At 49.1% G+C, this 15,590-nt stretch overlaps 1 protein-coding gene across 2 annotated transcripts; it reads right to left on the reverse strand.

Moving 5' to 3' along the window:
* Positions 1–363: 363 nt before the first annotated feature.
* On the reverse strand, positions 364–13,685 carry HMGCL (3-hydroxy-3-methylglutaryl-CoA lyase). 2 transcript variants are annotated; one of them, XM_080655373.1, is made up of 9 exons: positions 13,549–13,685; positions 12,208–12,291; positions 10,496–10,603; positions 9,751–9,846; positions 8,189–8,337; positions 5,189–5,252; positions 3,667–3,855; positions 2,240–2,365; positions 364–1,027 (listed from the first exon to the last, which is right to left on the reverse strand). In XM_080655373.1, exons 1-9 carry the CDS (start codon positions 13,609–13,611, stop codon positions 926–928), a joined length of 981 nt encoding a protein of 326 aa, XP_080511499.1. In that variant the 5' UTR covers positions 13,612–13,685; the 3' UTR covers positions 364–925. The 2 variants fall into 2 exon arrangements, with proteins under 2 accessions (XP_080511499.1, XP_080511500.1); XM_080655374.1 differs by having other exon boundaries at positions 371–1,027; positions 13,050–13,636.
* Positions 13,686–15,590: the final 1,905 nt, after the last annotated feature.

Genomic DNA, 15,590 nt, shown 5'->3' on the forward strand with positions numbered 1-15,590 from the left:
AAAATGTAGTCTCCCAGCTGTTTGGAATGGTTCCTCTGCACCTGCCTCCCACAGTGGGTTAAAAAGTGGTTGTTTCTGTTTAAGATAAAGGTAGGGCTAGGGAATGATGTGTATAAAGGCATGACATACTGAGTGATGAAACCTGAGCAAAGAAATAAATGCACAAGTGTTTCCCAAAACCTGGAATGCTCTGGGCCTGCCAAGGACGGCAGCCCAGACCCAGAGGAGCACCTGGCCACTGCTGCCTCGGGGAGCTTGTGCAACAGCCCTGGTCAGAGCCAAGAGTAAGCCCAAACCACCAATTTCTAGTCACTGCTTTTGAGGCTCAGGTGGAGAAATGGAGAAAAATCCAAAGATTAGTCTGCGTTTTCCTCTCCTTGTGAATAAAGATGTTTTATTCCTCTGCTCTCATATATACACACATCTGCAGAGTACTGGAATGGTTCCATGTCATTAAACCTTTAATTACATAGCTGTTTTCAAAAATCATGTTCAGAGTGGAGATTTTTTCAGAGGTGCTAAGTTGGCAGGTGGCCAATGCAGAAGCTCAGCCCTCATCCCTCCAGCAAATGCCCTCTGCCAGCTCAGGGAAAAACCGTCCATGCCTTTTGCCCTACAAAGTCAGAGAGCAATGGCGCCAAGGCCATGGCAGGGTTGCGCTGTGTACCCACCTGGCAGATGTCACCCAGAGGTAAGACTTGGGGATCAAACCAAGCCAGGGAATTGGATTCCCAAGTGCCCTCAACTCCTGGGTCCATGGTGAAGGGAGGCCTCTAGCCCCCAAAGCCTCTCAGTCATACTTAGGTGTCCTGGTGGTGCGGTGCCTGTTCCTGTTCATGTCATTCCCATTTCCGTGTGTCCATCAGTGAATCATCAGACGTGCCCCCATTCCCACAGTCCCTAGAGCTTCAGGTGGGCAAGAGGCTCACAGTTTACAAGTAGCCTGAGCCACTTTGGAGCTGGTTTTTCTGTTAAGGGCTTGACAGATAAAGGTCCCAGCTTCCAGGAGCTTCTGGAAGTTCACACCCTTTGAGAAACAAGTTGGAAGATGCAGTAAGTCATGACATGCCCTCAACACCCAGGGAAACATCAGATTGGACAGACAACTGTGATACTAAAAAAGTAAAGGTGGCCCTGGCCGGTGTGGCTTGGTTGGGTGGAGCATCCTCTGTACACCAAAAGGTGGTGGGTTTCATTCCCGGTCAGGGCGTATACCCGGGTTGCAGGTTCCATCCCCGGTTGGGGCGCGTGTGGGAGGCAACCGATCAATGTTTCTCACATTGGTGTTTCTCTCTCTCCCTTCCTCCCTAAAAAAAAAATTTTTTTAATGAAAAGAAAAAGTGAAGGTGAAGACAGGCTCTTGTTCCTCTGATGATGGACACCAGCAAGCTGCCTGAGGTCATGTCCTGGCATCGGCCCCCCCGCCCCTGACTCCCCTTGTATAGGACGCCTCAACCTGTCATGCCACCACCAGAATAGGAATCTCTGTCGTCAGTCTTCCATCTCCAGGGCCTGGCCCACAGTGGTCAAGAAGTACATACTGAAGCAATGTACTGTGAGGCAGAGAGAGTAAAAACACCTGCTGAAGGGGCCACTCCAGAAAACCTGTTCGTAGCAATAGCTCCTATTTACTGATGTGTACGATGTGCTCGGTTCTGGGCTAAGCATTCTACGTTTTCTTAGTTAATCTTCATTACGGCCCTACAGGATAGGTGCTATTATCATTCCCATTTCTTAGGCCCAGAGAGGTGAAGTAATTTGTCAGGTCACACAGCCTGTGTGAGAGGCAGGACAAGGTTTTAAATCCAGGTCCGTCTGATCCAAAGCACGGCTGCTGTGCTTCCAATCCACACTGGCTGCCCTTACTGACCCTGACAGAGCCCTGGGGGGCTGTCTAATTCTACTGCCTCATTCTACAGAGAACAAAACAAAGGTCTAGAGATAACTGACTCAGTTCAGGTCACACACCTGACCCCTTTGGGGGGCTCTTCCCTTACACCCTGGTGCCTCCTTAAACTGAACTGTCAAACTCACACTGAGAGCCTGGCCTTCTCCGGACCTGGATCACCCACACTCGGCTATCTCAAAAGTACACAATAATCCCCTGGCACCCTTCCCTTCTTAACTACTCCTCCTTGCCTCCTCCACTGACCCCCCAAAAAACAGTAACTAAACAAGCCCATCAGCTTCTGTCCTCTGGTTGGTTCAGGGCTGTGGCCACAGGGGCAGACAAGCTTACCGTGTGAATGCCCAAGCCCTCCAGCATGTAGACCAGGTCCTCGGTGGCCAAGTTTCCCGATGCCCCCTGTGCATAGGGACAGCCTCCAAGTCCTGCCACAGAAGAGTCCACGACACTCACTCCCATCTGGAAACAAAAGGATGGTGACACAGGGCTGTCACTGTGGGGGCCAAAGCCGACAATGCTGGTCCTTATAAACCTCCCAACTGCTGCTGCCTGCAATTCCATTGCAAGTTATTCATTCCTTTGGTTTATGATTCTGTTAAGGCGAAAATCCCACTGAAAGAGGGAGTTTCTCTTTTTAGCTCCGGGCCAGTGTGAGTCTTTTTGGTGTACACTGTTTCCTCTGCCAGGAACATCCCCACTCAGTCCTTCAATGGTTTCAAGTTCCGTCTTAACCCTTAAGGTCTCAGCCTACAAGTCACTTCCTCAGAGAGGCCCTTCCTGATCACGGACCTAAAGTCACCGCCTCCCACTGAAGGGATTTCGGATCCCTGTGGTTTACTGTGATTCACTTATGCACCCTCCCTCACAAGGCTGCTCTCTAACCCTAGGGGCCCAGGCCATTTCCCCAGGTCCGTCATTTCCTACTCTCTTAGATGACTGTTCCTTTTCTCCTCCTTAGGCTTCTAACAGACCTTAACAACCTTGACAACCACAACTCTGAGAAAATAGACCAGGAAGTAATAGAATCACCTGAGACATGAGCCTCTCCTAAAGACAACAGGGTGGAATGAGACGAATGCTACAGCAAGGTGGTCAGATACTGAGAACGTTCCTTCTAACGGGCAGCCAGGCCATGGGCTCCTCATACAGGACCAGCCCACAAGAAGCAAGCCTCAAGGGAAAGCCAATCTGAAGTTTCAGTCCAGTCTCGGGAAAGCAGCATTAAGGCTCTCCCTCTGACCTCTGCCTACCTCTCTACTGCCTGGCTCCTTGCCTGCTGCTCCCACAGAGGCTTCACACTCAAACCCACATGCCATCCAGGACCAGAGCACAGTAGTCCTCCCCGAACCCTCCCTCAGTCTTACAACGCAGTGCTGCCAAGCCACCTCTGCTCCCCTTGTTCAGCTGCTGAACTTCTTCAGGTCCTTCAAGCCTCACTTAGGCCTCTTCCGGCAAATCCTCTCTGACCTCCCAGCTGGGGTGGGGACCTTCCTCAGCCTGTGCTTCCTTCGAGCATTTGTCATAATGCATTAGGATTAGCCCCCAACTCCCGCACTGTCGCCCCTCACACACAGACATAAGAATTTCTGGCGCAGGGTCACATGTCTATGCCCATCATGGTGAGCCCAGGGCCTGTCACGCAGGTACCAGCATTCAGCACAGTGAAGGCTTGCTGAAAGCATAGATGAAACACAGCTGTCCTGCCGCCATGTCCTTTGAGAATGGACACATGCCTTTCTCCTGGGACATGCCTGGATTACCTGCAGGGCCATCAAGGTGTTGGCCAGGGCCTGGCCATAGGTGTCATGACAATGGACAGCCAGGGCAGCCACGGGCACCTCGTGCATGACAGCAGACAGCATATCCTTCATGATCCCAGGGGTGCCCACACCGATGGTGTCCCCCAGGGAGATCTCATAGCAGCCCATTGAGTACATCTTCTTGCTGACCTGGGAAAACAAACAGGCAGTTAAAGGACATCAGATTCCCCAAGCCAAGGGTCCCAAGCTCCGAAACGGGTCCTTGGCCTGTCCAGAACACCTCCATGTCTGAGCACTAAACCAACCGGTGACAGGCTCCTTACCACTTTGAGTGGAAGGATATTCCTCATTCTTCTCGTCAGGACACCGGGACGTCGGGGGCAGGCTCTGGGCTCCGACCCCTGTGCTTTCCCCCCACCCGGGTCTCAAACTCCAGTCCTTCCCTTACCATCTTCATACACTGTGGCAGACCCAGCCACTGGAATCAGTAAACTGACCCCTTTCTTGTAGTCTTATCCTTGGTGGGAAGATCTGTGAAATCATGGGTCAGAGGTGCCAGCTTTATATTTTTAACAGAAGCACATAACTATTTAAATGTTTAGAAGCCCGTTTATAAAGCCCTAAAATCACTGCAAAACCAGAGCAGTGTAAGCCCGGCCCAAGGAGATGCTTCCCTACACGGTGCTGCTGAGAAGGTGGAGGAAGGATGTGGCGGGCCAACACTCAACAATGGTCTGCGGCATAAAGGAAATGGTGAGAGGAGTGACAGCAGCCCGCAGCCTGTGGGGCCAGAGGGACAGCGGAAGGAGCGGCTCTGGAGTGATATGGCGCTGGATTAAAATCCCAGTTCTGTGGGATCTTGGCCAGGGGCTTAACTTTCCCAAGCTTCACTTTCTGCTTCTGAAAACAGTGTCAAGCCTTTGAAGGGCTATGGTGACAACAGGAGGCTGAGCCATGGAGCACAGCAGGCACTCTCAATCCCAGATGCCGCTGCTACCATCCCTCATTTTTGGGCGCTACATGGTTTTGGGGAAGAGCAAGCGGGCTTTGGAGGTAAACAAGATGGGGGTGAAGACCTGGTGGCACCACGGGCAACCTGCATGCAAGTTAGTTAGTCTCAACAATAATAGCGAGTTTGCAGGGTGGGTTAGAGGACTAAATACCATGAGCTCTTGTGTCGCTCACGCTCAAACTCAGTTTCCACACTGTGTCCTCGGGGCTGACTTGGTTGTTGCTCAGTGGATATGAAGTGGCCTCTCTGACCAAGACAAGGCACCGCAAGAACCCTGGGGCGGGGTGGGAGCGGGAAGGAGCCTCTCCAAAAGGGATTATCACCTCCATTATCACCTGTCCACTAACCAGACTGGAAACTCAATTGGAGGCATTTACTCCGCGGGGAGGGCAGGGGTGTTAATGAAGGAAGTCAGTGACCCATCAGGAAAGGGTGGCGAGAGGAACCTATGCACTCAGCGGCAGGCAAGGAGGCCAACCCCCACAACCCCCACCTGACACTCACACACACCTCAGCTACTTTGGCTGGGGAGATCTTCCCTTCATAGGGACATCCAAGCACACAGGAGACGTATCTGTGAAGACAGGGGGAATGGTGTCAATGCCCCTGGGTTCTTTAGTCAGCAGGGCTGAGGCAGGGGGCTGTCTGACACACATTCCTGGTTAGCCTGAAATCAAAACCTGAACCTGGCCCTGGCCGGTTTGGCTCAGTGGATAGAGCGTCAGCCTGAGGACTCAAGGGTCCCAGGTTCGATTCTGGTCAAGGGCATGTACCTTGGTTGCGGGCACATCCCCAGTGGGGGGTGTGCAGGAGGCAGCTGATCAATGTTTCTCTCTCATCGATGTTTCTAACTCTCTACCCCTCCTCCCTTCCTCTCTGTAAAAAATCAATAAAATATATTTTAAAAAAACACACAAAAAACCTGAACCTGGGCAGGAGGCCAAGCGCCTGGAAAGGCTAATTCAACGATGTGGAGCCAGAATGAAGGTCGTGCTGCTTAGTGCCGGGAGGGGGCGCAGTGGAGAGCCACCGCAGGGAAGGGAGGGGACTAACAGGCCTGTAGTTCAGGGGTGGCATAGGTTCTGGAGAGGCAGCCAGAGACCAGCAGGGAGAAGGAGCTGGAGAGGGCACTATGAGCAGGCATCTGAGCCGTACAGAGGTGGGGTAAAGCAGAGCATGGGCCAGAGTGGCTGGGGCCCATATGCACAGGAGGGGACCAGGGACCCATGAAACCAAAGGCAGTGATAGGAGCTGGGCTGGCCTGCTCTTGTGAGCTGCCAGACAATTCACTCACTCATTTATTCAACTGGTATTTACCGAGTTGCTCACTATGGGCCAGGCACTAGAGTAGCTCAGTGAGTAAGACTGACAAGGACCCCACCCTCACAGTGCTTATTTCAAATCCGGGAGATAGCTGATTAAAGGACAATCAAATGAGTCAATGAGATAATCTCAGAAAGTGACGTGCTATGAAGGAAAGGACAGGAAAGGCGCCAGGAACAAACAGAAGAGGTCAACAGTGGCTGGGTGACTCGGGAAGACCTCTGTGAAGACAGGACGCTGCAGCTGGGAGACGGGGACGGCCACAGGGAGAGCATTCCCGGCAGAGAGGACCCAGTGCAGATGCCCGAGTTGGGAGAGCAGGCGTGTTCAAGACACAGAACAAAGGAAGGAACAGCTGAGGCACGGAGAGCAAGAGGCAAAGAAGTAGGACATGGAGAGCTGGGCATGGGCTTCATTACAGGGTCATGTTAACTGCGGTAAGAAGTTTGGGTCTTGGATGGAGGCGGCTCCTGTTCCCACCCACACCATTGGGCCTGGGGCTCCACTAAAACCTTTTCGAGTCTAGAAAACTATGCTGCACATTCAGAGGCATAACAAATATTTCCTGGTTAAATAACTTCAGCCTCAAAGATCTCAGTATATTTTTCTTTTCTGTTTTTTAAAATTCTCACCAGAGGATACGTTTTTTACTGATTTGGGGGGAGAGAGAGAAAAACATCGATGTGAAAGAGAAACATTGATCAGTTGCCTCCCCTACACATCCTGATCCGGGATCGAACCCACGACCTGGGTATATGGCCTGACCGGAATTGAACCCATAATCTTTTGGTGTATGGGACGACACTTCAACCAACTGAGCCACTTGGCCAGGGCTCAGTATATTTTTCCATTTAAATTCTCCCCCTTACTTTCTAATCGTTGCTGAGCAGGGACAAGTTAAGAGAGATACTGAGAAAAGAGAACAGGCTTGGGTGCAGGCAGACCTGACAAGCCGCTGCTTCCCCATCCATCCATCTGCCCATTGGTTCCTGAGCACCTACTGTGTGCTGGGCCTTGTGCTGGGAGAGGGGGCACACCTGGACGGAGAGAAATGTGGGTTCGGGGTCTAGTGGAATGGGAGGCAGGAGACGATTTAACAAGTAACCAAGTGCGATGTTAGAGGATGTCTAAGGGACTATGGGAGCTCAGAGGAGGAGCACTAACTCCGGCTGGGGGACAGAGAAAGCTTCTTGGAGAAATTGGCATCCATGAGGGGTCCCGAAGGGTGAACAGGAGTTAGTCCTGACAATTAGGATACAGGAGGAAGAGAGTGCTGAGTCTATGGAAAGTGTGCGTAAAGGCCCAGAGGCAAGGAACAGGTGACAAATGGAAAGAAGTTCCAGCTGGGCTGGAAGGGAACAGTGAACAAGGAGGCTGCACGGAGAGCAGAGGCTGACTCACACAGGGTCTTGTGAGCCAAGTGGAAAAGTCTGGAGTTGGGGAGTCACTGTAAGGTATCTAACCAGGAAGTGATGTGGTCAGATGTGCTTTTTTTTTTAAATCGAGGATGTATTTTTATTGATTTTTAGAGAGAGGGGGAAAGAGGAGGGAAAGGAGGGGAGAGATGTGAGAAACACTGATCAGTTGCCTCCCATATTCACCCAACTGGCCATCGAACCCAGTGCATGGGACAATGCTCCAGCCAACTGAGCCACCCGACCAGGGCCACATGTACACTTCTGAAAGCACTCTGGCTGCCACTGGACAGCTGTGTGACCTTACAGCAGACTCTTCACCCTTCCTGAGCCTGTCTTGTCACCTGTAAGTGGGGCCAGTCCCCTCCTTGCTGGGTATGTGGCCTGACCAGTTGTGAAGTTACATATGACGATTCCTGGCACTGCTGCTATTAAAGATGTGTCTTGGAGACTTAAGAGGCCTAGGGGATTCTTTGGGAACGTGTGAAGAGTTGGTGGTGTAGCCAGGAGTAAACTGACCTCCACAAATCATGTCATGTCCTGTCCTAGAAGGTTTCCTCTGGTGAACTGACCCAAAGATCAGGTTTGGAAAAAGCGCTTGCTAGGATTTCTTCTGACCACATCTACTTGGGGAAGGATGTCACGTGTGGAGCTTAGGCTGTCTGCCCACAGGATGAGTTGTTGTGGGGGAGGGTCACTTTTGGTCAGAGGCTGGTACTGGCCAGAATGGTACTGAGGAAAAGACAGGCAGCACCGATGTGCTATGACTCACCCCCGCACAGGGATACCGGCTGCCTGAGCTGCCTTCAAGATTTGGTCAAACCGCTGCAAACTTTCATCTATGGAGCAGTTGATGTTCTTCTTGGTGAAAAGCTCAGAGGCAGCTCCGAAGATGCTCACTTCCTTGGCTCCAGCAGCCACCTGCCAACAGCCAGGGGAATTCCTTTTAGCATTTCCTCTTCAAGGAACCCCAGAGTGACAAAACCCTTGTCTTACCATGAATTTTATGATATATGAATGTTATGGATTGAATTTTGTCTCCCCAGAAAAGGTACATTGAAGTCCTAACCCCCAGTACCTCGACATGTGTTCTTATTTGGAAACAGGGTCATTGTAGAAATAATTTATTAAGATGAGGCCACATTGGTTCCTCTCTAATATGACTGGTGTCCTTATAAGACAGCGGCCATGTGAAGACAGAGAGACACGAGGGGAAGGCCAGTGAAGATGGAGGCAGAGATTGAAGCGATGTACCTACAAGCCAAGGATGTCAACGATTGCTGGCAGTCACCAGAGACTAGAAGAGAGCATGGAACAGATTCACCCCAGAGCCCCCAGAAGAAACCAACCCTGACACCTTGATTTCAGACTTCTAGCCTCCAGAACTGTGAGAGGATACATTTTCGTGGTTTTCAGCCACCTAGATTTTGGTATTTTGTTATGGCAAGCCTGGAGAATTAATACAGTGAATTATCCTACATAATAAAAGGCTAATATGCTAAATGCCCGGTCATCCGTTCAACCATTATCAAAGCGTAATATGCTAATGATACGCTAAGGCTGCTCAACCGCTCGCTATGATGTGCACTGATCACTGGGGGCAGATGCTCCAACTGGTAGGTTAGTTTGCTGCTGGGGTCCGACTGAGCGAGAAGGGCCGGACACACCCTGGAGCCCTCCTACGGTCCCTCCCCAGCTGGCCAGCCTCCCGCGTCGATCCCCGGCCCCAATCATGCACCCATGGGTCCCACCCCCCGCCGGGTGCATGAATTTCATACACCAGGCCTCTAGTATCTCAGTAAGAAAGAAACCTTGGCCTTCCCTCAGGGACCAACACTGTCCCTGCCATCACCACTCTGAAAGTCAGTCACTCCTAAAAGAAGCTTTTTGCCTCCATTTGGAATCAATATCTCCAATGATGTTCTCATCTGAAGTTATAAGAAAGTTGGCAGATTCTAGCAATTACTGTTGAAGCTCTGTGGAGCGCCTACTTTCCTTTCTCGAAAGAGAAAATGGGTAAGAGCAACAAAACTACCATTGATTAAGCACTTATCTTCTACCAGGCTCTTGCTAAGAAATTCGTGTGCATTTTCTCTTCTGAAATCTTCAGTGTTACCCTATCACGAAGCCTATTTTATAGGCGGGACCTGAGGCCTGTCAAGACCAGAGAACTGGGAGTGGCAAGGCCAGGACTGCCTCGGTCTGTCTGACTATGCTCATCACCACTGGAGACAGCCCTCAGACAGATGTCCCAGGATAGGGACTGAGGCCCAGGGACAAGGCGGGGACCAATGCCATCAATCTCATTTCAGGGGCCCCCACCAACAAGCTTACCGCCGCCTGATAGCCTTTGAAATTTGGGGTCAGGACTGGGTAGTTGATGCCAGGAAACTTCTGGATGCCCTTCAAGACTTCGATGTGGTCAGCCATCTGGAACCAAAGGAGACAAGGCAGAGTCATCACCAAGGGCAGGCAGAGAGCTCAGGTACACAAAAACCGTTTTAGCACAAGACCTCTGTTCTCCAGGCCCTTGGAGAATGAGTCCTTCTGCAGAGCTGAGTCTCCCCAAGGCTTTTATTATTTGTGTGACTGCTGATGGGCCAGGAGGCCCTGGGGTGTGGGCAATAGCCCCAATTCCTCCATATGGCCAATACTGTCAGCTTTACATAGCAGTGACCACAGTAACAACACTGCCAGCCATTACTGAGAACACACCCCAAGCTGGGTACAGGGCTCAGCTCCTCTGTGTTATCAAACTCAGCTGGAACAGGATCTTTCTTCCCCACAGACTGTCTCTGTGAAGCAGGCAGAATCCACAGGCCAGGCCTAGAAACTCTAGCTGTCCAGGGCCAGAAGAGGTCACCTTCAACCTGTAGAGGGGATGGCCTTAGCAAGGTCACCAAGCAATTCGGGGGCAGAGTCCAGACTGAATCCAAGCCTCCTGCCTCCCAGGTTACAGACCTCTGAAAGCCAGAGACCAGGAAACCTATGTTCCTGACTTCTCCTTCCTCTTCCAGGGCAAATGCAAACCTTTCCATCCCTCACATCTGTAAACCTCTCACTGAGGGCGGGGGCTCACCTGAGGAACCCACTTGGGAGATACAAAGCTGGTGGCTTCTATCACAGGGAGTCCCGCTTCAGAAAGCATGTCTATCATCCTGATTTTCACTGGAGTAGGGACGATATTCTGTAATGGAAAGACAAACACTAGAAGAGACAGCTCAGCAAAGTTGGGAAGCAAATGGCCTCAGAAAGCAGTGCCTGTTAGTTCAAAATGTTTGCTACAGCAAACACTTCACTATCTCCACTTTCAAAGAGTAATATGAATTCACATGTAATCCTCACCAATAGATAGGGTACAAAGTGTCTTCAAATTCTACAGATAGCATTTTGCAGTGGAGGCAGCTTATCATCTGAAAGGGAGTTAATATTTACATGGAAACCATATTTTTCTGCCATACAGGCTTTTTCTTAACTAAAAGTTTGTTAATTTATTACCCCATCCTAAACAACCTAAGAGCAATGTACCCTGGCCTGAAAGGCAGAAATGACTAACCTTCTGGTTCTTAGGAGATGGCCCCCCCAAGTATTACATCCTCTTTTTCCATCTCCCAAGTGGCACAGGATCTCATCCTCACATGGTCAGCCTACTGTTTTTCTCCCTCCCCCACTGTGTCTAGTTGCTAAGCAGCTTCTATAGATCCTTCTTTCCAAATCTAATACCATTGTTCCATTATCCCATGTATATTATGGCCTGGTCTCACTCCACCAGTTCATCCCACAGGAATCATCCTAGAACACTTTCCACTGTCTCACTCTACCACTCAAAAGCCTTCCGTGGCTCCCTAGTACCTACAGGACCAGGTAAAAAATCCTAAGGATTTCAAGTCCCTTCCTACCCTCCCCTACGATTTCTCTTGCACTGCTTTAATGTAATCTCTTCCACAGATAATTTTGCTTCATATTCTAGGGATTGTGCTAGGTGCTAGGTGGTGCTGCAATGAGCAGACAGACATGATTCTGCTCTCATGGAACTTATAGTTTTTGTTTTTAGCACGTGCACAACATTAAAATTAGGCTGGTCATACTTAAAAAAAAAAGCTTTCTTAATGCAAAAATAATTAATACATGATTGTTTCAAAAACACATGCCAAAAAAAGAAAAAAGAAAGAAAACCACCCTTAACACCTCCCAGATATGTAACTTTATAGAGCTGTGAAGTCCAGTATGTTAGATACTAGCCATACATGGTTATATAAATTTAAATGACATGAAAATAAAAATTCATGCTAGTCACATTTCAAGTGCTCAATAGCCACATGTGTTTGTCTAGTGGCTACCACATGGGACAGCTCAAGTCTGGAACATTTCTATCTTACGGGAAGTTCTACTGGACAGCACTACTCCAATTTTCTTCAGGTGGTAAGGAACATCCCCAAGGTTAAATCTTTGCATGTGGCCTTCATGACTTCCTTTGGATAAATCCTCCTACACGGAATTGCTGGATCTAAGGCATGCCCTCCCCTTCACACTACACACCCCCAGCACTCATCATCCACCCCACCTCCCTGGGCCTTGAAATGGACCTGGGCCTATCACACCTGTTGCATCACCATCGTAGATTGCTTAGCAGTCACAGGAGCCTGCCTGTTCTCCCCACCAAGCCCTAGGTTGGGCAGAGTGATCATGTCTTGCATAGATAGCTCTGTGAGTCCATCCCTGCTGCACCTACCCTACCACACAAACTCCCAACGCTCAAAAACAACTTTTGTGGTTGATTTCCAACTTTACCTTTTCATTTTGTAGTCCATCTCGGGGACCAACTTCCACAATTTTCACCCGCTTTGGGAACGTACTCACAGATGAAGTGCTGACCTTTGGTTTAAAAGAATAAACAAAAAGTAAAACAGTAACAGATTGTCACAATTCCCCAGGGCGTGCACACACACTCACACACACAAGAGGAAGAGGCGATGTGACCACCCTCCCCCCCGCAGTTGGGAAGGAATGAAAGCACTTGGGCTTTTCCCACGGGGACTAATGGGGCTTGCTGTGCAATATATTAGAGTGGTGTTTTGCCATACTTTTTTGGGTAAATTTGTGAAGTCATTATTTATTTATTAAAAAATATTTTAACTAGCTTTTAGAAAGAGACAGAGCGACATCGACTTGTTGCTCCAACTCGTTCATGCATTGATTGATTCCTGTATGTGCCTGGACCCGCTCAGACGCCTCTAACCAACTGAGCCACCCCACCAGGGCTTCGAACTCATCTATAATAATAAAAGCGTAATATGCTAATTAGACTGGACTTCCTTTCTACGACCTTCCAGACGAATCTGGGGCTGCAAGGGAAGCCGGTGTTGGCAGCCAGGGAAAGGAAGGCCTACTTTTGCTCAAATTTCGTGCATTGGGCCTCTAGTTATTGTAATACTTCAACAGATGTAAACACCTAACTTACACTCCTCTTCATTCCTTTCTCCCTGTGTGACTGACTGTGGATGTTGCATAATGAAACCAAATAAACACATGAAGTGTGGGGGAAAAATTCCCCAGTGGGGCAAATGTGAAGGAATGGATCCATCTTCACGAATACTGGGACCAGAAGCAACATTTCTCACCATTTAACTCACCTTTGGTCTGTCCTAGAATTAAGAGCAGAAGGAATATTTCACTTAGAAACAGGAATAAACAAGAGCCGGGCTCCCCGTGCAGGCCCATCCCCAACTTCCTGCGGTCCAGACATTCCCCACTGCTTAATAGGTGAGCACGGGGGCGACGGGCGGGCCGACCTTGCTTCTCCCACTCGGAGGACTATTGGTGACACTTCACTAAGCAAGACTTCGAGAGGTCCGCAGCGCAATTAGAGGGAGAAAGGTGCCAGGGTCACGGGAAAGAGCCCTGAACAGGGAATTAGGACACCGGGCAAGTCGCTCCCCCTCTGGGCCTCAGTTTCCCTCATGACCCGCAAGGGATTTGGGGTACATAGAGGGTGTTAAAACTTCAAGGTCCACCTGACTCTGGCCTGAGGAGCTCTCTGGCTTCACTTCTCAGAATAGCCGACAGGAACCACGCCCCCGACCCGAGCGTCACGGTGCAGTACGGCCGCCCGTCCCCGGGCGGGGCACTTACAGCCCTGACGGACGCCAAGCCCACCAGTCTCTGCCGCACGGACCCCCTCATTGTCGCCATCATGGCTCAGCTGACCCGGCGGAGTCCCGGCGGAGGCCCACGTGACCACCCACCTCCAGGTGGGCGTGGCCTAGCCTGTGGGGCGGGCCTCGGAGCGACGCAGTGACGCCCTACCCTGGCTCCGCCCCCAGCCCCTCCGCCTTTATTCCTCCTGGCCGGCTCTTCCTAACGGAAGGACCTAACCCGTTTGGGGTGTTTTTAAGCTCCGTTTCATTGCCAGGTGAAGAGAGACGATAGGACTGTAAAGATGAACAAAAATTAGCCAAACTTTCTGTCTTCATAGGTTTAGAGTCTGGAAAGTGTGGGAAGACAGATATTAATAATGTTGATGAAAGAATGGGCAGTCTATAGAAAACGCTTATCGTTTATTTGAGCCAAATTTTGAGGACATGTCAGGAAGCAAAATCTCAATGGATTAAGTAAATGCTCTAAAGAATGGCAGTTTTTGAACTTTATACATTAGAATCAAAGAAGGATCCCTAAGGAGGGTTATATGAAATTTATTGGTGGTAGATTACGAAGGCACAAGAAACAAAACAAAAAAAATAACAAAAAGAAGGCAGAAGGAAGCAGAACAGGAGGAAATCCCTAGGATTGGATTAAAGGCAAAACAGAGACACTTCCTTTACATCGGTGGGTACAGGATAGTTAATAATTAACATGCACAGTACACAGGGATGGTATGTGCTCTCCTGCTCTGTAGTCTTGTGATTTGGTGCCAGAAGTTGTGCCTCTGACATTTCAAAGTTACGTTATACTAGACACACAAAGACAATAAATATATAGGCTCAACATACAAACTGACCTTTGTCAAGTAAGCTACAGGCCTGTGATGCGACTAACCACCATGACCCACTTTAGTTAGGAATTTTTATGTTCAGACCATCCTGTATGGTTACTTGCAGTCACCAGTTTATAAGGCCTGCCATGCGCCTCCTCCCTCCCCGAGGTGTCAGGTTTAGTACATGGCCCTTTTTTTATTATATAATACTTGTATAATTACTTCCTTTCTTAATAAGATGAAGCTTTGCTATTTGCCACACACTGTTTGAGTTCTTTGCATGTATTAACTTGTCACTATCTTCAGAATTCAAATGCTGGTAGTTGACTAGAGAGAAGCATACTTTGCTTTCATACCTCTAGAATGAGTTAAACATCCAGGTAAAAAGATTACAAGAAGAACTTTCCAGCCCTAGCTGGTTTGGCTCAGCGGTTAGAGTGTTGGCCTGCGGACTAAGGGGTCCTGGGTTCCATTCCAGTCAAGGGCACATGCCCAGGTTGCTGGCTCCATCCCCAGTATGGGGTGTGCAGGAGGCAGCCAATTAATGATTCTCTCTCATCATTGATGTTTCCCCCTCCCTTCCTCTCTGAAATCAATTTTAAAAAAAAAAAGCTTTCCAGACAGAGAGCATAGCATATACAAAGACTCTGAGGCAAAGACATTGAATGCTTAGAGCGGTGTTTTTCAACATACATGTTATGGTCATAATATCTATGTAGTGGATATCAACTTAAAAAAAAAGTTGTGCATTGTATAAGTACTAAGTACTGCTTTGCAAAACTTTTGTTTGTTATTACATATGTCAAATAGGTTGCAATGTAAAATAAATTTCTTAATGTAGACAGTAATTAGAAGTGTTTGAAAATATGTTTTGGAAATATGAAAATAAGACCAGAATGATTGGAGAGCAGAGAGGGAGTAGGAAGGGGACTTCCTACTAAAATGAGAGAGATAAGCAGGCACCATACCACAAAGCTTTGGAGATTTATATCAGTAACAGCTATCCTGACCTGGCCGGATGACTCGGTGGTTGGATCATCTTCTTGTACACCAAAAGGTTGCAGGTTTGATTCCTGGTCAGGGCACATCCCTAGGTTTTGGGTTTGATTTCCACATACAGGAAGCAATAGATCAATGTTTCTCTCCATATGGATGTTTCTCTCTCCCTTCCTCTCAAAAACAAATTTTAAAAAATGCTCAG

Source organism: Plecotus auritus (genome assembly GCF_963455305.1).
Source record: "Plecotus auritus genome assembly, chromosome: 2".
NCBI lineage: Eukaryota > Metazoa > Chordata > Mammalia > Chiroptera > Vespertilionidae > Plecotus > Plecotus auritus.

Bases quoted from the DNA above. Each gene is read 5' to 3' on its own strand.
- HMGCL (XM_080655373.1), bottom strand. From the start codon at position 13,611: ATGATGGCGACAATGAGGGGGTCCGTGCGGCAGAGACTGGTGGGCTTG. The intron at 5,253-8,188 runs GTGAGTCATAGC...CTGTCTTCACAG, and splicing joins GCCGGTATCCCTGTGCGGGG to ATACGTCTCCTGTGTGCTTG. The intron at 2,366-3,666 runs GTAATCCAGGCA...TTTTGTTTCCAG, and splicing joins ACACCTTGATGGCCCTGCAG to ATGGGAGTGAGTGTCGTGGA.